The sequence below is a fragment of the Pongo pygmaeus genome, chromosome 16, assembly GCF_028885625.2.
Source record: "Pongo pygmaeus isolate AG05252 chromosome 16, NHGRI_mPonPyg2-v2.0_pri, whole genome shotgun sequence".
Lineage (NCBI taxonomy): Eukaryota > Metazoa > Chordata > Mammalia > Primates > Hominidae > Pongo > Pongo pygmaeus.
In genome coordinates this window covers 90142770-90167945 of record NC_072389.2, presented here as the reverse complement: position 1 = coordinate 90167945, position 25176 = coordinate 90142770, and the positions used below count along the sequence as shown (strand labels likewise).

The following is a 25176-nucleotide window of genomic DNA, read 5'->3' as shown; positions in this document are numbered from 1 at the left end:
ATGACTACTAGTAGTTTGGTGTTACTGCCTTTATTTGTGCTAAAGTACCAGCATTTTTACCCACCATTGCAACTGTACCCTTACAGCAAATGTCACCATGTTAGTATTCCTGTCAAAACAGTTTGGACCTGGGGGTCTGAGGGCCGCACTTTGGGAACCATTGAAATAGGTACTTAAACCTACTAGATATCATATCTTTTCCTCTACAAGATTTTTAAAAACTTGATTTCACTTAATGTTTGGTAATTTTTAAAATATGGTTTTGAGGGGTTTCAGTCCAAAGCAACAACACGTATTTTATTTTGCTTATGCTTAAGTTTACTAGACAAGTACTAACCTAATAGAATGAGGTCCTAAATCTAGTTGCAGTTTCTTTAGCCAAAAAAACCAAAAACGAACAAAAAACCCAAAACTAAAAATTTAAAAATGGTCCATATGGTGTATTCCCAATGTATGCTGAAGAATCTGAAGAAGAAAATGCAATAATCAGCAAGTGGTGTTCTTTAAGAACAGGATTGGGCCAGGCGCTGTGGCTCACACCTGCAATCCCAGCACTTTGGGAGGCCGAGGCAGGCGGATCACGAGATCAGGAGATGGAGACCACCCTGGCTAACACGGTGAAACCCCGTCTCTACTAAAAATACAAAAAATTAGCCGGGTGTGATGGCGGGCGCCTATAGTCCCAGCTACTCTGGAGGCTGATGCAGGAGAATGGCGAGAACCCGGGAGGCGGAGCCTGCAGTGAGCCGAGATTGCGCCACTTCATCCAGCCTGGGTGACAGAGCAAGACTCTGTCTCAAAAAAAAAAAAAAAAAAAAAAAAAAAGGATTAATTTTGAAGAGTTTCTTTTAGCCTGTAAAGAGATTTGGGATACTGTAAGAGAGGAATGAGAATAGTAAAATAAATCATCATTGAAGAGATTAATGATGTCCTCCTTCAATACAAATTGTTTTTCTTTTCCTTTCTCTTTTTTTTTTTTTTTTTTTTTTTGAGATGGAGTCTTGCTCTGTCACCAGGCTGGAGTGCAGTGGTGCATCTCAGCTCACTGAAACCTCTGCCTCCCGGGTTTAAGCGATTCCCCTGTTTCAGCCTCCTGAGTAGCTGGGACTACAGACACTGCCACCACGCCTGGCTAATTGTTTTTATTTTAGTAGAGACGGGGCTTCACCATGTTGGCCAGGATGTCACAAGCTCCTGACCTCGTGATCCACCCACCTCGGCCACAGTAAAACATAACAGAGTAAATGTCTATTAGTAGGTGAAAGCACATAATGCTTAGTTCATTAGCTTTTTTAAAAAATCACATGTAATTGTGTTCCAAAAATATATGTATAGTAATGGCATTTATTGGTATTACTTGGTTTGTGTGATAGAAAAAAATGTTAGAATTTTATGGTGTTTGAATTAGTTATCTATTGCTCTGTAACAAATTTAGCAGCTTAAAACAACAAACTTTACCTCACAGTTTCTGTGGGTCAGGATTCTGTCCAGTTTACCTTGGGTTCACTGGCTTGGCCTCTGACCAGGCAGTGAAGGTGTTGGTGGCGGCTGTGATCATCCCAAGGCAGGAGAGGGAGAGAATCTGTCTTCAAGCTCACATTGGCAGGATTCATCTCAGAGGCTGTTGGACTGGGCCTCCGTTTCTAGATGGCTATTGGTCAGAGGCCTTTTACAATACCTTGCCATGTGGGCCTCTCCATAGGGCACCTCATCACATGGCAACTGGCTTCCATCAGAGGGAGCAATGGAAGGAGCAGGAGAAGGGTGACCAAGGCAGGCATCGTAGTCTCCTTGTAGCCTCACCTCAGAAGTGATGTTACTTTTGCTGTATTCTCTTTGTTAGAAGTGAGTCACTGGGTCCAGGGGTGGAATTTTACAAGGGTGTGAATGGCAGGAGGTGAGGGTGATCAGGGCCATTTAGAGGCTGCCTACCAGTGTTGAAGAAAATTGTTGACTTCTATGAGCTGTAGCAGCAGACAGTGCTATGCAAGGAGAATGGCTGTCTCAGAAGTCCAGCTCCTCACATGGGTTTAAACGTGTTGCCTTTTCCCCCATACATTTTGTTTAAATCCATGGTCATCTTGCCATTTAGTGGTGTGGTTTAATTGCATATTTGGGTTAGTCTGTATGTAAACATTTAACATAGCTGTCTCTGGGTTAAACAGGAATCCTGTTCATCTTCTTCACCGATATGGTTTGTGGACTCTGATGAGCCAAATCTGACATCAGTTCTGGAACGTCTAGAAGATACTAAGGACAACAGTTTGGTGAGGAAAGAAACCAAGCTATTTTCTCTTTTCCTCATGAACATTATATTTAGAAATTAAATGTTAAGTGATAATATTATATAAAAGCATGATTAATAACTATAATCTTAGAGGAATTAAAGTCTGGGTATTTTAAGTCCTCCAAATCTTACTACCTGGATTCTCTTTATTATTTCCCACATGTATAACCTTAGTTTAGATTAGGAATTCAGGGTCTCTTTTTCCCTGAATTCTAACGATTAAGCCAAGCAAGCGTTTTGGGTGGAGACCACTAGCCAAGGTGGAAGTGAAGGGAGAGATGGGGAGAATGACACCAGAACTAGTGGGAGGGGATTGCCTTTCCTTTCAAGGGTCTCTAAGTCTGCAGTAAAAGTCAAAGGTATTCAAATAGGAAGTTTTGTTTTTGTTTTTAGTATATAAAGAAACATAACTTTCCATGTTGGAAAAATTTTAAAAACCTTTTTTTATTATAAAACTCATAAGCAACCATTGTTGAGAAAATTAGTAAAGTACAGAAAAGAAAAAAGAAAAAAATTAAAGTCTCCCACAATTTCTCTACCTAATATAACCACTATTGACAGTTGACATGATGGCCATTTTCTACCAGTATATATTTTTTCTTTGCTAGTAAAATACATAACCCTTATACATATGTTTAAATAGTTGAGATCATATTCTCTATAGTTTTATATTCTTTTTTTTTTTTTTGAGACAGAGTCTTGCTCTGTCACCCAGCCTGGAGTGCAGTGGCGTGATCTCAGCTCACTGCAAGCTCCACCTCCTGGGTTCACACCATTCTCCTGCCTCAGCCTCCCCAGTGGCTGGGACTACAGGCATCTGCCACTATGCCTGGCTAATTTTTTGTATTTTTAGTAGAGACGGGGTTTCACCCTGTTAGCCAGGATGGTCTCGATCTCCTGACCTCATGATCTGCCCGCCGCGGCCTCCCAAAGTGCTGGGATTGCAGACATGAGCCACTGCGCCCGGCCCTTTTATATTATTTTTTAAAAAGTATTTACTGTATTTTCCCATGATGTCGTAGTCTTTATAGAAAAATAACAATCATTATTTTCAGTTGACATGATTGTTTACCTAAAAATATCCAAAGGAACCAACTGAAAAAAAACAATTTTTAAGATTACTGGCTAAAAGCCCTTTTATATAAAAATCAATAGCCTTCCCTAATGTTAGCTATAATCATATAAAAGATATAGTGATGAAGTATTTTTTCAGGTATTTCAGCAAAAATTAAATACCTAGGAATAAACTTAGATGTGCAGGACTTTTATCAAGGACATGACAAAATTTTGCTGAGTGGAACGAAAGATTTGCATTCTATGTTCCTGGATGAGCAGATTTCATGTTATAAATATGTTAGTTATCACCATGTCTTCATATTAATTTATAAATGTAATTTCTGCTGGGCACAGTAGCTCATACCTGTAATCCGAACAGTTTGGGAAGCTGAGGCAGGTAGATGACAATTAGCTGGGTATCTGTGGCACATAATTGTAGTTCCAACTACTCCTGAGGCTGAGGCAGGAGGATCACTTGAGCCTGGGAGGCAGAGGTTGCAGTGAGCTGAGATCATGCCTCTGAACTCCAGCCTAGGTGACAGAGTGAGACCCTGTCTCCAAAAACAAAAAACAAAAAACAAAAAAAAGTGTGCATATATATATATACTTTTTATATTTTATATATATTTATATATATAAATTGAATATATATGTGATATGTATATGTATATGTATATGTATGTGTATATATGTGTGTGTGTGTATATATATATATATATATACACACACAAATTTCAGTACAAATTCCAGCAGATTTATTTTTGGCACTTGACAAAACGACTCTAAAGTTTGTTTAGAAGAGTAAGTAAAAATAATAAAATATAGACTCTTTCAACCAGATAGTAAATAAAATATTGTGGACTAGCCCTGGGTCAGACAGATAAAGGCAATGGAAGTTTAGAACCAGAGTCATGCAAATAATAATTTAGTATAAGGAAAAGGTGGTATTTTAACTTAATACTGAAAAAATAGATTATTCTGTAAATGGTTTTAGGAGAACTGACTATTTGAGGAAGTTTGAGTCTTAACTCCAATTTTTATCAAAATAAGTTGAGTTGGTTTAAACACATCTATTCTTAAAAAGCAGAACAGAAGAACATCGGTTTGAAGATATTCTACGAGTTAAGGCTGAGGCTGGGCACGGTGGATCCCGCTGTAATCCCAGCACTTTCAAGGCCAGGGTGGGAGGATTGCTTGAGCCCAGGAGTTTGAGATCAGCCTGGGCAACACAGCAAGACTCTCTCTCTCTCTCTCTCGATATAGATATACATATAAATACACATATACAGATACAAAAAAAGAGTTAAGTTTTGTATGGAGAGCAATGAAGATGAGAGGTAAAAATTAAAGGCTTGATGGACACATGTTTACATCTCCAGCAAGGGGGTTGATGGAATGATAGACATAGCTCCATTACTGCTACCTCCTTTTAGGAAGTTGCTTCTGAACATCTAAAGATAACAGTTTTATAATAGCAGAAATGAGGTTTTTTTCAGTGTCTAAAACATTACATGACATACATACGTACATAAACATGTTCAAAAGTTAAATGAAGTAGGATATAAAATTGGGCCTAGTGTTTAAAAAAGTAAATATATTTACATGAAGGAGAAAACATCTCACCTCCCACTCTTACAGCCTCTGCCAGTTTATCATAGCCTAGTTCCTTGAGAGAATAAGCTACATGTCTTCACCTTTTTTCACTGAGCTCATTATAATCTGGATTCTCCCTTCATCACTGCGCTAAAATTTATCTCCTAGTTGCCAAATTCAGTGGCTTCCCTCTTAGTCCCCAAACTGACCCCTCTCCAGTATTTTGATATTGTTGATTGTTCCCTTGTTGAAGCATTCCTCCGTTCTTAATGTCCACCAGTAAAGAGCTGGTTAAATAAAAATTATAGTGTACAGCTTTATAATAGAATATTCTGTTGTTCTGTTGTGGACCAAAAAAATGCAGCCAGTCTTTCCATAAGAGCGTGTGGAAACTTCTAAGACATATTAAGTAAAAAAGTAAGGCATAAAATATTGTGTATAATCTGACCCCTTTAGTATACAGTGTAAAAAAAATCTATGTGTGTGCTTCTTTATATTTACTTTTTTCTCCCCTGGTGGATACAGGAAACTGTGAATAGTAGAACACAATTAAAAAAACTGTGTGTCTTCTGCACCAGGACCTGTGATAATTGGGTATAAAAGACAAAAAAGGCATGTCCCTGTCTTCTGGGAAGGGACAAGATAATCAAATGGGGCTTCTATCGGATTATTTTCTCCTGTTTTGATCTTATCACCCTGCCTTGGTCTCCTCCGATCTCTTCTTCCTTGTCCTACTTCTTTCTTCTCTTCTCGTTCTGTGCTTTCTCTGAGTAATCTTTGACTCCCATTACTTAAGTCACGACCTGTGTTCCAGGGATTCCTAAATCTGTATTCATCTCCAGAGTTTCAAACCCATATATCTGTCTGTATATCATATATGTTAGGGAATCTCACTTGGAGTGACATGGGTGTTCAAAATGATGATATTTAAATTTTCATGTATTCACCTCCTAGCACTCTATCAGCCCCATCATGTATTCCATCAATAATTCTCCTTGTCATTGTGAGTGGGATAAAATGAAATAATCAAACTAGTCACCCATGCCTAAGCCTGGAACTGTCTTAGCGTTCTTTTATATGCTACTGTTCTCTGATCCCCCCAAACTAGTAAATTTCTAAGACCTGTCCTTCTGAATGTCTCTAACTATTTTCCCTGTGATCTAAGTTTCTTCTTCCCATCCCTCAAATGCTTTGTGTGTGTGGTGGGGGAAGAGAGTAAAATTGAAATTAGTGAAAAATGTATTACTCTCTTTCTTTCTTTCTTTCTTTTCTTTCTGTTGAGATGAAGTCTCCCTCTTGTCCCCCTGGCTGGAATGCAATGGCACAATGTTGGCTCACTGCAACCTCCACCTCCTGGGTTCAAGTGATTCTCCTGCCTCACCCTCCTGAGTAGCTGGGATTACAGGCACCTGCCACCATGCCCAGCTAATTTTTGTATTTTTAGTAGAGATGAGGTTTCATCATGTTGGCCAGGCTGGTCTCGAACTCCTGACCTCAGATGATCCATTCACCTCGGCCTCCCAAAGTGCTGGGATTACAGGTGTGAGCCAGTGCACCTGGCCACTACCCTTTCTTGTTGCTTGGTATGACTCCACTACCCTGCTGCCTCTCTCCCACTGCAGCAGGATAATTTAGGAATCAGAGACACTGAGGGGTTGAGGAGGATATATATTATTATTTAGGTGCACCGGCCCAGTCAGATTAACATCTAAAGGACTGAGCCCTGAACAAAGAGTCAGGTTACCTTTTAAGCATTTTGTGGGGTGGGGAGAGATCTGTGCAGGGGGAAGCATATTACAGAAGCAAGAAACAAAGTTATTCAGTTGAGACATGCATTACATTATTTCTTACTTTTCAAAGAAAAACATGTTTTGTGACTTGAGTTTACCTGTCTAGTGACCTTGCAGCTGCACAGCTAGAGAAACAGGGTCTTCACAATGGCTGGGAGAGGAGGAGAGATAAAGTTCACTAGCCTCAGAAAAACAGACAGTTAATTTTTAAAGGACTCCACCTCTTTTTCTTTCTTAGTGGGAATTGAGTTTTTTTTTTTTTTACATACAACTGAGTTTTTGCTTACATATTCTTTTATTATTATTATTATTATTATACTTTAAGTTCTAGGGTACATGTGCATAATGTGCAGGTTTGTTACATATGTATACATGTGCCATGTTGGTGTGCTGCACCCATTAACTCGTCATTTACATTAGGTATATCTCCTAAGACTATCCCTCCCCCTTCCTTCCACCCCACGACAGGCCCCGGTGTGTGATGTTCCCCATCCTGTGTCCAAGTGTTCTCATTGTTCAATTCCCACCTATGAGTGAGAACATGCTGTGTTTGGTTTTCTGTCCTTGCGATAGTTTGGTCAGAATGATGGTTTCCAGCTTCACCCACGTCCCTACAAAGGATATGAACTCATCTTTTTTACGGCTGCATAGTATTCTATGGTGTATATGTGCCACATTTTCTTAATCCAGTCTATCACTGATGGACATTTGGGTTGGTTGCGAATAGTGCTGCAATAAACATGCGTGTGCTTGTGTCTTTATAGCAGAATGATTTATAATCCTTTGGGTATATACCCAGTAATGGGATGGCTGGGTCAAATGGTATTTCTAGTTCTAGATCCTTGAGGAATCGCCACACTGTCTTCCACAATGGTTGAACTAGTTTACACTCCCATTAACAGTGTAAAAGTGTTCCTATTTCTCCACATCCTCTCCAGCACCTGTTGTTTCCTGACTTTTTAATGATTGCCATTCTAACTGGTGTGAGATGGTATCTCATTGTGGTTTTGATTTGCATTTCTCTGGTGGCCAGTGATGATGAGCATTTTTTCATGTGTCTGTTGGCTACATAAATGTCTTCCTTTGAGAAGTGTCTGTTCGTATCCTTTGCCCACTTTTTGATGGGTTATTTGATTTTTTTCTTGTACATTTGTTTAAATTCTTTGTAGATTCCGGATATTAGCCCTTTGTCAGAGGGGTAGATTATAAAAATTTTCTCCCATTCTGTAGGTTGCCTGTTCACTCTGATGGTAGTTTCACATTCTTTAATTTCTTTTAATTCCTGTTTCACCCCAGCACTCCTGTAGCCCCTTCTGTGCCAGTGGTCAGAGTGTCCAGGTCTGGGTCCAGATCACCCTGCCTCATCTTCATTATGTACTTAGCACAAAACAGAGCACACTGGGTGCGTAACGAATCCACACTGGGGCTTGGCTTCCTTTTAAGCATGAGGATTTTTGGTGGATCCTAATTTATGGTTCAACCTTCCTGTTTCCACTTGCTTCGTTGTTCACTTTCGGAAGGCTTATTCTTTGCTTCGTTAACCCATTCTAATCCTGTGTCTTCTTTCTTTGTCCTTTGTAAACCTACTTCTTTCTCTTCGTCTCTTTTCTTGGTCAGAGATACCCAGAAATTTGTTCCTGACCAAGTGAAGTGAGTTGCCTTATTAGATCCCATTTGAGTCACCTTATACATTAAAAAACATTTTAAACAATGAAAACCACACTTGTGCACATAGTTTACCTTGTTTGCTTCCTCAAAATAAATATGCTTACAACACAATTTGGACTTAAACATAGAAATTTACAGTATTCTTTGCAGTTTCCTAGTGAATTATTATTTTTAGACAGACACTTAAGAGCCTACCAAGTATCAAGTGTTTTACAGGTTTCATTTAATCTTTACTATTCCGGGAAAGTTTTCATTTTTTTGTTTTACAGATGAGTAGACTGAAACTCAGGGAATTAGATATGATATCCAAGGTCATCTAGATTTCCAGGCTCTGTCTGCTGGATCACATTTGCTTTTGTACTTTTAACTGACTATGACTGGAACATATAATTTTATAATCCATGTGTAACAACACTGCCTGTGTATGGTTTTTTTTCTTTTCTTTTTTGGGGTCGCCTCATTAATGCAGTAATGTTCTCTTGTTTGAAATTGTAAGTTTCTAAGAAAACAAGGTAGCAATGAGAAATTGGACAATGTCTGGAACTTCCTTCCTCTGCCTTTATGGATGTGGTTCCATTAAGTATCAGTTGTAGTGATTATACCCTAAGCCATAGTAACTTTCTTAAACTAGAGGCTCCTGAAAATATTTTAAAGAGTTTTTTTTTTTAATCTGTAAGCTGCAGTTGAGCAGTAACAAACTTTTTTATTTCCTACTGGATTGATTGCAGTAGTCATAACATTATTGATGTCTTCTAAGGGCTCTTTAACATAATACTTATTTACTGAAATGTGTTTTGTAGCTTCATCAGCAATTGAAGTGGTTGATGTGTGGACTCTGCAGATTATATAACCTTCCTAAGCACCTGGATGTTGAGATGCCAGATCAACCACTACCCATGGGTCAGGTAAAGTAAAAATTCTCTAGTGTTCAAGAGCTAAAATAAATTGTCTCAAACAAAACTCAAACTAGGATGATTTTTTTTTTATTATTCAACTTACTTAGAAGTTAGTTTTTCTGTTCCTATTGAATTGTTTTGTTTGTTCTGTTTTAGATACTAAAAATAACCTTTTCATTCTTTGGAGCTGCTGGTATTTAGTATGACAGGCAAACAATTGCCCTTTTCCCTAACACCAGCTTTTTGTTGTGAATATTCCTGGTGTCCATAAATGTTCTTGCTGCTTTCATTGTTTGTCTTTGCTCATTGAATTACCTTCACCTAGAAGTGCCATCTCCTTAAGTCTGTCTATGCTTCTTAAGGACTCGCCCCAATGTTATCTCCTGCAAGCAACAGAAATCTCCACTAGCTCACCACTACCCCTAACTTCTTCCTGGATTTACCTATTTAGGCATCAGCTATTGACTTCTTTAGTATAATACATGAGAATTTAGCTCTTATACCACCCACTTTGCCTTCCTCAGATATTATCTTTAGTCATATAAGTAATCACTAACTATCATTAGGACTTCGTAAAGCCAAGTTTTGTAGAATATTTAGGATAGGATATTTCTTTTCTTGGTACTTCTTTTTGTTTTGCAGTGTCTTCCTCATAAAAGTAATTTTTAATTTAAAAAATTCTGTTGTAGCCCTTTCTGTGAGATCTCCTTCTCTTCCAAAGCCTTTGGCTCCTGTGTGCCCATTTTGGCAGGTTGTTCTTTGGGTTGACTGTGCACATGTCATCTTGAGGTTTTTCTCATCTGTTCTCCTAGAGTAGACCCATTGTTTCCTGGATTCCATGTCATCTTTCTTGGCTTTCCCTTTGTCATTTTACCTGACTATGTCCTCAAGTAAAACTGAAAGAAAGCATGGAGTGGTATATTTTCTGATCTCTAGCTTCTGAAAAAATACAATCCAGTGTTTGGGTTTTGGAGCCAGTCTGAGATAGGTTTGAATCTTGGTTCTACTACTTATTAGCTTAAAGGACCAACTCCCTTATTCTACTACTAATTGCTCTATGCATCAATTTTCCACTTGCAAAATGGGGGAACCAGTAATAGTATTAGTACTTATGTTTCTAGGGAGCTATGAGGATTAAATGAGTTGGTAATGGAAACCATTTAGAACAGTGCCTGGTGCTTAGCACATCCCCATCACTATTCACTTTTGTCGTAGTCTACCCTCATACTTGATTGATAGTTTGGTTGATTTTGTATTTCTAGGTTGAGGATAATTTTACCTTAGAATTTCAAAGTCTGTGCTGTTGTCTTCTAACCAGTCGTGGTGGTGAAGCCTCATGTCACCCTGAGTTTCACTCATTTATGCGTGACTTTCTCTCTGGAAGCTTTTAGGAGTTTCTTTCCCTTGGTGAGTTGAAATAGCACAACACTGTACTTAGTGTGGGTCTTTTTTCATTCATTGTGCTGGGTACACCAAATGGACAGGCCTATGGATCGGCTCCTTCAAAGTTGGAATCTTGAATCTTGTCATAGTTTTGTTAACTTTCTCCTTTCCATTTTATTTGTTCATTTTGAGGTGTCTGTTAATTGGATTTTAGTCCTCTTGTCTTGAGTCTTGTATCTCATGTTATTTCTAATTTTTTTAAATTTTCAGTTCTGGCATATTTTTCTTATCTTTTGACTTTTAGAAAATTTTATTTGGACAGTCATAACTTTAAGTTTTGTTTTGGTTATTGTTGCTTAACCAATTTTCCCAAAACTTAATGGCATAAAACTACACATTTATCTATCTGTCACTACTGTATGGGTTAACTGGGGCTAACTGGACAGTTTTTCTGCTGGTCTCATTTGGCATCTCTCACTGCACAGTTAGACAGTGTCAGGGACTGGTCATCTGGATGCTCAGCTGCAATGGAGTGTCTGAGACGGCTACTTCACCCACAGGTCTGCTGCCTTGCTGTTTCTTCATGTGGCCTTCCTCTCTGCATAGCATCTCATCCTCTCAGGTCTCTTCATGTGGTTTCTCTTTCTGCTAGAGGATAATCAGTACTTAATTGGCTTCCAGAAGCACAGAAGTGGAGCTGCCAGGTGTTCTTAAGGCTTAGACCTGGAACAGGTCCAGTGTCATTTCTACCAAATTCTGTAGGTTAAAGTGAGTCTTGAGGCCAACACAGATTCACTGTGGGATGGGCTTGTCCAAGGATATGATGACAAGAGTTGTGGCTCATTGGTGACCAACTCCCAAGATGAACCCTGAGTTCTAAGAACTTTTTCTTCTCTGATTATTCCTTATTCATATTCTATTTTTGTTTTATTCAGGTAATATATTCACAAGTGTCTTTATGAAGTGATTTTGATACTCTTTTGTCGTCTCCCTAGCATCTCTTTGTTCTTTAATAAATTTTTTTCTTAGTTTATTTTGGTCTTATTTTTCTTTTTAAAGCCTTTCCTTAAATATCTATTCTGTGTTGCTTATCATTTGTAGTCTTTTTTTTTTTTTTTTGAGACAGTTTTGCTCTTGTTGCCCAGGATGAAGTGCAGTGGCATGATCTTGGCTCACTGCAACCTTTGCCTCCTGGGTTCAAGCGATTCTCCTGCCTCAGCCTCCTGAGTAGCTGGGATTACAGGCATGTGCCACCACACCCGGCTAATTTTTGTATTTTTAGTAGAAAACGGTTTTCTCCATGTTGGTCAAGCTGGTTTCGAATTCCTGACCTCAGGTGATCCACCCACCTCGGCCTCCCAAAGTGCTGGGATTAAAGGCGTGAGCCACCATGCCCGGCCTATATTCTTTTTTTTTTTTAATTCCCTTTTTTGTTCTTTCATATTTGAGAGAGGTACTAAAAGACTGGGAGGCTGGGTGTGGTGACTCACACCTACAATCTCAGTGCTTTGGGAGACTGATGTGGGAGGATCAATTGAGCCCGGGAGCTCAAGACTAGTTTGGGCAACATAGTGAGACCCCATCTTTACAAAAAATAAATAAAAAAAATAGCCAAGTGTGGTGACACCCATCTGTAGTACCAGCTACTTGGGAGGCTGAGGCAGGAGGATCACTTGAGCCCGGGATGTTGAGGCTGAAGTGAGCTGTGATCATGCTGCTGCATTCCTGCATTCCAGCCTGGGTGAAAGAGCAAGACTCTGTCTCAAATAAATAAATAAATAAATAAATAAATAAATAAATAAAATACAAATAAAAAATAAAAATAAAAAATTGATTGGGAGTTCTTCATGGCCAAGACTTGGCAACTGATAGCTTTTAGGGGGAATGTATGCTGATTCCTAATTGTTATCCTCTACCCTCTATCTTATCTCCTGGTGCAATCATAAATGATGGCTGGAACTACTCCATTCCTCTGGAGGTGAAATCTACATTCTCTTGCCTGAGGTAGATATGTTTGCTTGGGTTCTGCTTCAGGAGATGGGGGGAGAACAGTGTGTTTCAGGACCTGGAAAATGTGTTCTCTATATAGGCTTTTGGTTAACCTCTGTTTTCAGTCTTGCCTATCAGTCCCACTCTCAGGGGTACCTGGTGTCTGAGTCCAGAACCTTTCCAGGTTGCTGTGGGACAAATTAGCTTCCTTGTTATCGGTATCCCCCTGACCTCCACTTTTGTTTGCTTTCTCCATTAATTAACCATTTTCCATTTACTGTCATTTTCTAATGGAGGTGAATTCTCTTCTATGGGTAACCCGATTTCTTTTTTTTGTAATTGTGTGTTTATATAATGTTTATTCTTCACTGTATTTCTAGTGGAGCCTCAGGACAAAGAGCAGATGGTGGAAATATGTTTTCAGTGTTCAGTTTTTTTCTGTAAGACATCTGCAACTTGTGTTTTTCACTGAATATCACGTGGACTTAATGCATATAGAGCTGCCTTGTTTTTCATGATTGTGCCTACAGTTCTATGGAGAAATATAATTTGTGAATTACCTGATGAAATTTTCCTAATTTTGAATCATTCTGGCATTCCTATAATAAACACTGTTAGAATGGCTATGGTAATATTTTAGTTTTGCATTTTTACTTCTGTATTAAATAAGATTATAGTTTTGTTTGTTTCCTTTAAGGCTCTTATTTCATTTCAGTATCAAGGGTATGCAGGGCTAACTTGGGAAGCTTTACATCTTTTTTCTAAGACCTAGGATGTAGATCTAGTTTACACAGTAATTTTCAACTGCAGGAATATTTTGCCTCCCATGGGATGTTTGGAAATATCCGGAGACATTTTTGTGGTCACAACTGGTCACGGTCAGGAGGTCTTATTGGCATTCCGTGGGTAGAGGGGATGTTACTAAATGTCCCACAACACACCAGGAGAACCCTCACAAAGAATTGTCTGGCCCAAGATATCAATATTGCTGAGGCTGACAAACCCTGGTTTAAATAAATGTCCAATTTGGAGGATGAGTCTTTGTCTTTTTCCTTCTTCTGCATATTGGTCTCCAGATTTTCCATTTCTTCAGTTCGTTTTCATAACTGTAGATTCTTAAAAGAAATGAACACTTTCCCCATACTTCTAAGGTGTTGTAAAGATGTGTAAAGTTTTCACTTTTTGCACCATATTCACATGTGGCTATACGCCCTTTTCTCTTCAAAGTTTTCTTTATCTTGATTACTTATCAGAGGCGTGACTGTTTTATTATCTTAGTCTTTGAAAGAATCCTCTTTAGTTTTATTTTTTAAATTTAGTGAGGTTTTTTTTCACATTTTCCTTATGTCTTAATTATTTCCCCTTTTTGTTTATTTTGCTTTTTCTAGCTTAGTGGATCACTATAATTTAAATTGCTTTTTAAACAAACATGTAAGGGATATATTTTCTTTGGGTGCTATTTGACTTTATTGCACAAGTTTTAAAATCTATTTTCTAAATGGTTTGTATTTTCCAAGTCATTTTATTGCATCCTCTGTTCACGTTGCTCTTACTATTAAAACTTTTTATAGGCCTGGCATGGTGGTTCATGCCTGTAATCCCAGCACTTTGGGAGGCCAAGGCAAGTGGATCACCTGAGGTCAGGAGTTCGAGACCAGCCTGACCAACATGGAGAGAGCCCGTCTTTACTAAAAATACAAAAATTAGCCAGGCGTGATGGCACATGCCTGTAATCCCAGCTACTCAGGAGGCTGAGGCAGGAGAATCACTTGAACCTGGGAAACAGAGTTTGCAGTGAGCTGAGATCACACCACTGCAGTCCAGCCTGGGCAAGAAGAGCGAAACTCTGCCTCAAAAAAAAAACCTTTTTATTGTGAGATATGACATGTATTGAAATTATGTAAAACATAAGCTTAGTGTAACATATAGTTAGAGTGAGTACTTGGGAACCAACACCTAGCCAGCACCGAGGTGAAGAGAAGGCACATTGCTTGCACTACAGAAACCTTCTGCAGGCTGCTTCCTGATCACCATGCCTCTGTACGCTCATCTTGCCTTATGTTTCTCTAGTGTTATCACTCATATATGCATCCTTCAACAATACGGTGTAGTGTTGCCTATTGTTTGAACTTTTGAAAATCATACTATATGTATTTTTTCATATCTTTGTTCTGCTCAATATTGTGTGTGAAATTTGTTCCTATTGTGTGTAGCTTAGTTCTTTTGCATTGCTGTATTTACTCCATTGTTTGAATACACCATACCATTTCCCCTTGACTAGATACAGACATGTGGGTTGTTTCCAGTGTTATTAGGAACAGTGATTGCTGCTATGGTCATTCTTGCCTGTATTTCATGGTATCCCTGTGCCAGCATTTCTCTGGGGCACATTCTTAGGAGTTGGATGACTGAGGCATGAGGATCAATTTCTTCTTTTACCCAAGAGTTATCTAGGAAAAAAAACATTTAAAAAGCATTTTCAGGTGGCTTTTGAGGTATTTTTAGTGCATCAGTATGGTCAGAGAATATGGCCTGTGACCTTTCAGCGAAATTATCAGCAATCATTTAGACTTCACTATTGGTGTTACTGTTGCCTTTGCTTATTGCTGCTTCTGTATTATGTCTTCTGCTCCCTGCCCCACAAGTATATCCCTGAATAATATCCTGGGTTTTTTTTTTTTTTTCCTAGAAACGGTTTGTGGGGATGTGTATGGAGTGTGTTCTGTGAACTTGCTGTCTGTTATCATTTGTTCAACAAATATTTGACTCTGTATAAAGTACTCCATCCATATCAGTGTGGAGAATCCAGAGGCAAACATACACAGATATGCTTCCTGTCTTGATGGAGCTAGATATAGAATTCTTAGGTCATAACTGAGTTTCTTTCCAGGTCTTTACACTTTTATGTTCTGATATTTATTGTTATAGATTGAAAAGTCTGATGCCTATCTGATTCTTAGTTCTGATACTTAGTATGATTTTCTGTGTAACTGTAAAGTGTGGGCGTTTTATTTATTTATTTATTTATTTATTTTATTTTATTTTTTTTTTTTTTTTGAGACAGAGTCTCGCTCTGTCACCCAGGCTGGAGTGCAGTGGCACGATCTTGGCTCACTGCAACCTCTGCCTCTCAGGTTCAAATGATACTCGTGCCTCAGCCTCCTGAGTAGCTGGGACTACAGGCATGTGCCACCATGCCCAGCTAATTTTTTGTATTTTTAGTAGAGACAGGGTTTCACCATATTAGCCAGGATGGTCTCAGTCTCCTGACCTTGTGATCCACCCGCTTCAACCTCTCAAAGTGCCAGGATTACAGACATGAGCCCCCTTAAATGCTTTGCTGAGTCATGTCCATTGTGCTCTGGACCTTCTACAAGTGGTGTTTTGTTTTGTTTTGTTTTGTTTTTGGTGTGGGGATCTTATTTTTACCTCCTAGAATTGTCTTTTGCTAGTAATCTGTTTTGTACTTTGTGGATACAGTATCTTCTCAATTACTGCTAAAGATTCCAATTAGGTTTTAAAATTCTGCTTATTTCCTTCATTAGCAGTGCTTCAGGTCATTTGTGCTTCTTTGACTTGGCACCTTCCTTTCAGGTTGCTAATTTTCTTCAACTCTCTGATGATACATGGTTATCTGTTCATTTATAGATGAGGTATACCTTTGATCAGTATGAGTTGTTATGAGTGTCTTCAGAATTGTCACTCTTCTGCTGTGGCCTCCCCCTCCTGGTTTGCAGACCTGTGCTCTTCCTGTGGCATGAGGATGTGGAGGTGCTGGCCAGTGAGCTTTCCAGATTTTGAGCTAAAACGAAGAGGCAGAGTCTGTTATAAGATTTTGCTGCTGCACTGAGTTTTATTAAAAAAAATTCTGTCTTTTTGTCTCTGGTTTTGACACTGATAGTAAGAGACCATCAAGACAGGCTTCCTATTAGCAGAGTGATCCTTACCAACTATAGTTGGGACAAGTACAGTGAAGAATGTTTGATCCTTCAAACAAAAGTGGTCCCTCCATTATTTGGATTGGGTTTGCGGCTTTCTCAAGCCCAGCAGTCTGATTCTATCTGCTTTGTATCTTCTAGCATGTCCTTGTAGTTTTGGTTCACTAAGGGTATTCTTTTTGTATTTGTTGTTTTGCTGCTGGTGCAGCCGACTTACTCTGTTTTATAAAATTCTGTCATCTTAGTGGGGTTTTAGAAAGAGGACCAGGTCACATCTTGAAATGAAATTAATCTTAGGATTTCACAGCCCTAACTGACTTTTTGTTTTGATTAAATTACTTCCCCTTTTTGACGGGGTAGGGGCTCAGCTTTCTCAGGCATAAAATGAAGGCTAGTAACTGGGCTAGTGGTGACAGACCCAGATGCATGTGAGAATCACCTCGGAGAGCTTTTGCAAAACAGATTCTTTGGGTAGGCTTTGAAATTAGCATTTCAAAAATGCTCTTTCAACAATCCATGCAACCCAATTCTTTGGGACTTTGAGGCTAGGTATATATTCTTTAGATACCCAGAATAATTGGCTTTGGAATATAACAATTTAGGGAAATGAAGAAGGGGTGAATTATGTTTTGGAAGCTGCTGCTTAGATACTGCTGAGACCATTGTTGGTCTTCATTTCTGGATCCTAGTTTCTTGATCTTTTACATATTCTGGGTTCTAACCTGAACTGGCCTTTATGGTTAAAGATGCATTTATATACTGTGTCCTGGCCAGGAAGCTTGTCTTTTGAACTTTGCCCAAACTGAGTATGAAGGCCCTTCCTAAAAATTCATTAGATTCATTTCTGAACTTGATAATTGTAATTTGTGTTAATTGATAAATTATGTCTTGTAGAGAGATATTTGATAGTAAATTACATGTTTTTAAAAAGACAATTTGCTTTATAGTGAGGTGGTAATCATTTCATAATTCTTAGTTTTGGGAAGTGTCTATTATAAGTAACACATCTGACCTCTTAAAATGTAAGGAAATTGAATTTATGTAATGATTCGGGCTTTTCAAAGTTAAAAAGGTAGCTGTTTTGACGAACTGATAGTTTGGGATATTTATTTTAAACAAAACAAGCCTTTGATCTTATGCACATAGCCATACAAGTAGAATGTTTTCTTATTTTTAATTAGATTATGTTTTAAAATTTTTTTCAATTTTGCTTTATATTTGACTGATTGCTTTTCTTTATTCCTAAGGCATCCATTAAGTTGAATTGTTCAAAATTGTTTCATTTTTAAAAGCTGAGAACCGTTGTTTGTCAAATCAAAGTTGGATTTAAAAATGCACATTTTAATTTTAATAAGCTCTTTGGTAGTGGGACTGCAGTGACAGATGGTTGGGAGTTTGTCCCTAAAGCTATGACACCAGTCTTCTAAGGTGCATATTTGTTCTATGTAGCCCTGGCAGATTCTTTCTCTATTTCCGAATGGGACAACAGAAGAAGTGACTTCAAAAGAAGATGAAGAAGAGATGGCTGAAGTAGGTATTTTATATAAGAATAACATTTTGGCCAGGCGAGGTGGCTCATGCCTGTAACCCCAGCACTGTGGGAGGCCAAGGTGGGCAGATCACTTGAGGTCAGGAGTTTGAGACCAGCCTGGCCAACATGGTGAAACTTTGTCTCTACTAAAAGTACAAAAAGCCGCATGTGGTGGTGGGCACCTGTAATCTCAGCTACTCAGGAAGCTGAGGCAGGAGAATCGCTTGAACCCGGGAGGTGGAGGTTGCAGTGAGCCAAGATCGTGCCACTGCACTCCTGTCTGGGCGACAAGAGTGAGACTCTGTCTCAAAAAAAAAAAAAATCATAAATATCTTCAGTTTTGAACATTTGAGTAATTCTCTAATCTTCTTTATAAATAACTATTAATGTGGAATAATTGAAAGCACATTATATTTGGAATGGAATGTAATTTATAAATCCTGGCTTTATCTCTAACTCATGATATGCCTTTGAGCAAATTGTTTTATCTGAATTCTTGGATTTGATTTTCTGGAAAACAAAAGCGCTTAACTTTTAGCACTAAAATTATATTTAATACTAATCAGTACTTAACCTGTATTTGGTTATTTTTTGGAAGAGAAACTACTGAGTTTTAAAAATTTTATGTTTGCATAAAAGGAGAATTTGAGAATATTTTAGGGACTACTTGCTAGAAGTAGTGAAACTGTCTCTTGCTGAAAAATCATTCAAAGAAATTTGTCTCAGTCTGTTTTATAGTGTTGTAACAGAATAACAGAAAGTGAGTAATTTATGAAGGACAGTCATTTATTTTCTGACAGTTCTGGAGTCTGGGAAATCCAAGATGAAAATATCAACATTTGGTGTCTCAGGACCTTCTTGTTTCATCCTCACATGGCAGCAGGCAGAAGGGCAGGAGAGCAAGCTAGTCCAATGTGTGAAGCCTCATTCATAAGGGCCTTAATCCCATGAAGGAGAAAGGAGCCCTCTTGGCCTAAACACCTCTTAAAAGTCCTCCTCTTAATATCATCACATTGGCAACAGTTGAATTTTGGAGGAAATACATTCAAACAGTAGCAAATTTAGTAGAGCAAATTCCAAAGACATTGAGCCTAGGCCGGTTGTCAGTCATGCGTATAATTTTAGATGTTTTCAGGCTCTGAAGCTTTGCATTTAAATTTAAACTTTGGAACAAAAATCTATGTCTCTGCATTGACCAAATGGAATGTATGTGAATTCCATGGTCTTGACTGTTTTAAAATATTTTTTTCTGTTTGGGGTCTTATAATTAATTTAGGCTTTCATTTTCTTGGTTTGGAAATTATTAATCTAAAATATACTTTAGAGTGCTGCAGAGCTAAAAAAAGTAGTGTTGTAGGCTTGTTTTTGTTTGTTTTTTGAGACCGGGTTTCACTGTCACCCAGGCTGGAGTGCTGTAGCGTGGTCACGGCTCACTGTAACCTTGAACTCCCAGGTTCAAGCGATCCTCCTGAGTAACTGGGACTACAGGCCAATGCCCCACATCCAGCTAGTTTTTTTAATTTTTTTTGTAGAGTTTGAGTCTCGCTCTCTTGCCCAGGCTGGTCTTGAACTCCTGGCCTCAAGTGATCTACTACCTCAGCCTCCCAAAGTGCTAGGATTACAGGTGTGTGCCACTGTGCCTGGCTGTAGGCTTGTTTTATGAGTCTGGGAGTAAAATACTTCTTAAAATTGTCCAATTAGAATGAGAGTTTGTTTTAATGTTTTTATGCAGTTTAGCTTAGGTGGAATAAGCTGCATAAAAACATAAAATCTTTTCCATGGGTCAGGCAGCCATTGTACTAAAGTTCATGAACCCTTTCATTTTCCCTTCACAAGATAAAAAACAAGGGACCAAAACTTTGAGGGAAATCTAGAAAGGTAAGGAGACTGGACTTTGGAGTTGTCAGATTAGGACAGGTGAAAAGCAGATATTCTAGGCTCCTAAAATAACGTGGGAACCGGCCCATAGCAACTTTGGACATGGTGTGTTTGGGTGCATTGGATGCTTTTCTTTTGAGAAGGAAGGTTGATGTGTTGAAGTCATGGAAAGCAAGATTGTCCAGAAAAGGCAGATGGATAGAAGTCTTGAATTTGAGACAGGCATGTTTCTATTTGGTGTGTTTGTTGGTAAGAAGGCCTTAAGCAGGGAATTGTGTGCTGAGAATATTGTTTTAGAAAGATATGTTGAATTCTGTTTGGGATGTGCTGATTAATACTTAGGTGGAGAAGTTTTGCAGATGGGAACATGACTGAGGTTGAAGGTACAGGAGGAAATACAGGCCAAAGGCATTTGTGAGTATTGTGGGGAAAACAAGTGTAGGTTGGAAGATCAGGGCTGAAAGGTGCACACAGGGAAAAGGGAGCTCTATGAAGTACAGAGTCATGGGCAGAGTTTGAGTGAAGGTAGTCAGTAATCTGGTCTAGAAATCGGTGAATTAGCCGGCTTGGGAAAAAAAAAATCGAGATAAATAAACTACCCCTTTAGAGATTTTGGCAGCTGAAGTAGAAAAATAAGGTAATTGAAAAAAGTTAGGATTTAAACAATTCTGCATATATTTGTATATGTGTAAGAACAGATAGTATGGGAAGGGAGGGAGCAGAATGATGTGAATAAAGATGTTGTTCTGCGGGGTATTATTCAAATTCTTTTTAAATTATTAGTTTTTGAGATAGGATCACTGTCACCCAGGCTGGAGTGCAGTGGCATGATCATAGCTTACTGCAGCCTCAAACTCCTGGGCCCAAACAATGCTTCTATTTCAGCCTCCTGAGCACCTGAGATCGAATTCTTTTTCTAACTTATTTTTAAGTTATTAACATCAATAGATGCTTACTACATAAAACCATAAACTTGGAAATTGGGGGAAAGCACCAAATGTCTCCAGAGATAACAACTAAAATTAATTGAAATTAACATTTCAATATAAGTTCTTCTGGTCTTTTTCTGTGCTTATTTCAGCATTACTGAAATTCTTTCTATTCCTTTGTGTAATCAATTTTTCATTTCAAAGTTTTTAGATACAGGAGAAATTATGCTGTGTTGGTATTTCAGTGGCCTCTTAATAGTTCATGGAATTCAGTTAACTGTTTTGCTATTTTTGCACATGCAGATTTTGTGTTTTTGTGGTTGCAAGGTTGAAATAGGTATCCTTATGCCTAAATTTGTGTTTACATCTTAGACTAGTTTCTTGTCATACAATTCTAGAAGTTGAATTTCTGGAACAAACTATGAACAGTTAAGGTTCTTGACACCTGCTGCTAAACTGTTTCAAAGGTTCCTCTTAAGAGATTTAAAAGATGGCTTGGCCGGGCATGGTGTCTCACTCCAGTAATCCCAGCACTTTGGGAGGCTGAGGTGGGCAGATCACTTGATATCAGAAGTTTGAGACCAGCCTGGCCAACATGGTGAAACCCTGTCTCTACTAAAAATACAAAGAAATTAGCTGGGCATGGTGGTGTACGACTGGAATCCCAGCTACTCAGGAGACTTAAGTCTCCTGAGGCATAAGAATCACTTAAGCCTGGGAGGCAGAGGTTGCAGTGAGCAGAGATTGCCCCACTATACTCCTGCCTGAGTGACAAACTGAGACTCTATCTTAAAAAAATAAAACAAATTAAATAAAGAAGTAAATAAATAAATGATGGTTTATTTCATAATAGTTGTGACTTTGTAAAACTTTTAAATCTGCTTTACCCAGAGTCTAGCTTTTAAATAAAATACAGGATATAAAAGGTGGGAGCCTCTTGAATGGAATGTGGGGGCTTTTTCTCTCTCCCCATAGGATAGATATATTCTGTTTCCTGTCCCTCACTGAGTGAAGAATAATTTAAGTTTTGGCATAAGAAACTGCTGAAGAAAAATAGTTGAATAAGCTAATATTTTTCTTCTTTTTGCAGGATATAGAAGACTTAGATCACTATGAGATGAAAGAAGAGCCTATTAGTGAGAAGAAGTTGGAGGATGAAGGAACTGAAAAAGAAAATTGGGCAATATTAGAGAAGACTGAAAGGCAAGGCCATTTAAATGTGTAAGTGTGTATAAATATCTGGACTTTTTGGTTTAGTAATTATAGTTAATACCAGGCAATTCATGAACATGCCAATCTCAGCTGCTCTCCTCCTCCATTCCTGCCTTGGTGGTGGATTCAGTCATACCTTTATTGGTTTTGAGACAGGGTCTTTCTCTGTCACCTGGGCTACAGTGCAGTGGCACAATCATGGTGCACTGTAGCCTTTATCTCCCGGGCTCCAGCGGTCCTCCTGGCTCAGCCTCCCTAGTGTCTCAGACTATAGTCATGTGCCACCACACCAGGCTAATATTTTTGATTTTTAGTAGCGATGAGGTCTCACTATGTTGACCATGCTGGTCTTGAACACCTGAGTTCAAGCAGTCCTGCTACCTTGGCCTGCCCAAGTGCTGGGATTACAGACATGAGCCACCAGGCCTAGCCACGCTCATATGCTTTGTTGCCCAAGGTTATCTTTCTCATCTATGAATAGCCACTTTTTACCTGTTCATCTGCTCTTCACATCCTGGAACCACCTGCTGATCCCTGTATATGCCCCTTTCCAGCTTGTCTATGCTGTGTTCTCTGCTTACCTACCTTCTGTGGCATCTATAAATTCAAGTTCATTCTTTCCTACAAAACACAACTCAAATTATTTCTCCTTCATGAAGCTGACTTTGATCCATCCTGCTCTGACCAAACCAAAAGTAATGTTTCTCTTTTGACTTAACATCTCTTTTATGTGAAGTGGCAGGATGGGAAAGGAACACTGAGTTTGGTGACAGACACACCTTTTATGGTTTCACTTTGCTCAACTCTAAAATATGGATAGACATTTTGGATGGTTGCTATGAAAAATAAATTAAAATGATGCATGTATATACATAAAATGCCTAGACAGAGTAGGGAAACATCAAATGATTGTCTGAACACTTACTGCTTCCTGCCTTGTATTAGAGCTATTTACCAACTCCACAATATCCAAGGACTGGTTACTTTGTCTTGGGCACAGATTCTCCAAAACAGGGAATGAATTGTAAGGCAAGTAGATGCCAAATGTTGAAATCAGATAGATAACTCTCCCTCCTTCAATCTTATTTATATATTAATTTAGTTGGTAATTTTTCATACAGCAAAGAAATTTAGTCAATCCCCCATATCTTGATTATTTAAAAAAGTAAGATTGTAGCATTTGAATTAATGTTATTGTACCTTTTGTGTCTTGTGATCAATTCTAGTTTGAGTTATCTTCAAAACAAGTAAAAATTATTGAACACTTTTGCATGACCGATACTATGCTAAATACTTTATACTTTATAGATCTTTTCATTTAGTCATCATAGCCACTGTGTGAAATAGGTGCTATTTATATTTTAGAGACAGGAAAAACTTTTCATATTTTATAGATATGAAATGAGTTCAGGGTTACATAGCTAGGAAATAATATTTTTATAAACTTGATTTTTTTCCCTTCAAAGTCTAGTGCAGTCTTTAAAACTTTTAGTTTCACATGACCAAAAAGTAGTTCCATTTCTATTTAGTCTTAGGATAAGATATTGATGTGTTTTCATCTTCAGAGAAGTCCCTGCACTGAAAAACTGAAACCAGTTGCATGTAGGCACACATGGTTCTCAGTGTCTTCATGTGTGAACTAGACCATCTGTGTAATATTCTTGCTTGTAGTCTTATGAATGGAAGCCTATTTTAGTTAATAATGTGTCACCTTGAGTGTCTTCTAGTATTTTCAAAAATTGCTGGGGTTTGGAATAGACTCATACTGAATTCTATGCTATCATGGAGTCCATGATGGTCTGAACATGTTGGCTAGAGTTTTTTACCTGATAAGAAAAAGGAAATGAACCAGACTTGTGTCTAGTTTTATATTCTCTTGAAACTTCGTAATGCTTCATTTAATTGGACTTTTTTTTCTTCTTCTTAAATTGTTGAGTGGTGATCCATTTTTATTGTAATCTTTTTCTTTTTTCTTTGTTTTCTTTTAAGATGGAGTCTCGCTCTGTGGCCCAGGCCAGAGTGCAGTGGCACCATCTCAACTCACTACTACCTCCACCTCCCAGGTTCAAGTGATTATCTTGCCTCAGCTTCCCAAGTAGCTGGGACTACAGGCACGTGCAACCATGCCCAGCAAACTTTTGTATTTTTTTAGTAGAGATGGGGTTTCATGCTGACGGCTAGGCTGGTTTCAAATTCTTGGCCTCAAGTGATCCACCTGCCTCGGCCTCCCAAACTGCTGGGATTACAGGTGTGAGCCACCATCCCTGGCTACTGTAATCTTTTAGAGCAGGTTGAAATACCTTAAATCTTTAAATTAGTTGGCTCAGTAGACCCTGGTAAGCAGCGGCTTTTATGTTTCGGGCTGCAGTGTCTGGGTCAGTGCAAGCTTCAGATAGACTTATGAAAGAGCTCAGGGACATATACAGATTACAGTTATAAGACAGGTAAGGATCTCTAAATCCCTGCTCTTCTTATCATTCTTTTGTTCTTTTCTGTTGTCAGACTATAAATGTTATTTCTTAAAACTGGACAGAAATGGAAATGTTTACTAGCTTTATTTTGTGAAACTCAAATGTAATCAAGTTCCAAAAGATGTAGGGAGTAAGATAGGATGAGTTTACTTGTTTTTTGGATTAAAAGAAATTGTTTTTATAGGTCTGTTGGAATTCTATTTTGTCATCTTCCTGATAGAGTGAATATTTACATGATTTTTATCTTCTGGCAAAAAGCTTGAGCAATATTGCTTGATAAGTAAATAAGAGTAATACATTTCATTATACAGAGAATGATTGCCAAGTTGATTTTTATGATTTTTCCCCCCAGTTTTGAAAGTGACATAATCAACTCTTATTGTGGAGGTAGTTATGTTATTACTTTTAAAATATATAGGTGGAAGACACCTGTTGTCCCAGCTACTAGAGGTGGTGTGAGGCTGAGGCAGGAAGATCTTTTGAGCTTGGGGAAGTCAAGGCTGCAATGAGCTGTGATTGCACCATTATATTCCAGCCTGGGTGACAGAGTGAGAC

At 38.4% G+C, this 25176-nt stretch overlaps 1 protein-coding gene across 1 annotated transcript; it reads left to right on the top strand.

Moving 5' to 3' along the window:
• Nucleotides 1–24589, top strand: LOC129013888 (ubiquitin-conjugating enzyme E2 Q2-like). Its single transcript, XM_054450601.1, has 7 exons — nt 1–44; nt 2147–2267; nt 9195–9299; nt 18059–18130; nt 22029–22159; nt 24436–24440; nt 24519–24589. The coding sequence occupies exons 1-7, from the start codon at nt 1–3 to the stop codon at nt 24587–24589; spliced, it is 549 nt and encodes a 182-aa protein (XP_054306576.1).
• The last annotated feature ends 587 nt before the right edge of the window (nt 24590–25176 follow it).

What these genes read in the sequence shown, in the direction of transcription:
- LOC129013888 (XM_054450601.1), top strand. Translation starts at nt 1, where the DNA reads ATGACTACTAGTAGTTTGGTGTTACTGCCTTTATTTGTGCTAAA. An exon ending in CTGCCTTTATTTGTGCTAAA is followed by an intron (nt 45 to 2,146) that starts GTACCAGCATTT and finishes CATTTAACATAG; the next exon opens with CTGTCTCTGGGTTAAACAGG. An exon ending in ATACTAAGGACAACAGTTTG is followed by an intron (nt 2,268 to 9,194) that starts GTGAGGAAAGAA and finishes TGTGTTTTGTAG; the next exon opens with CTTCATCAGCAATTGAAGTG.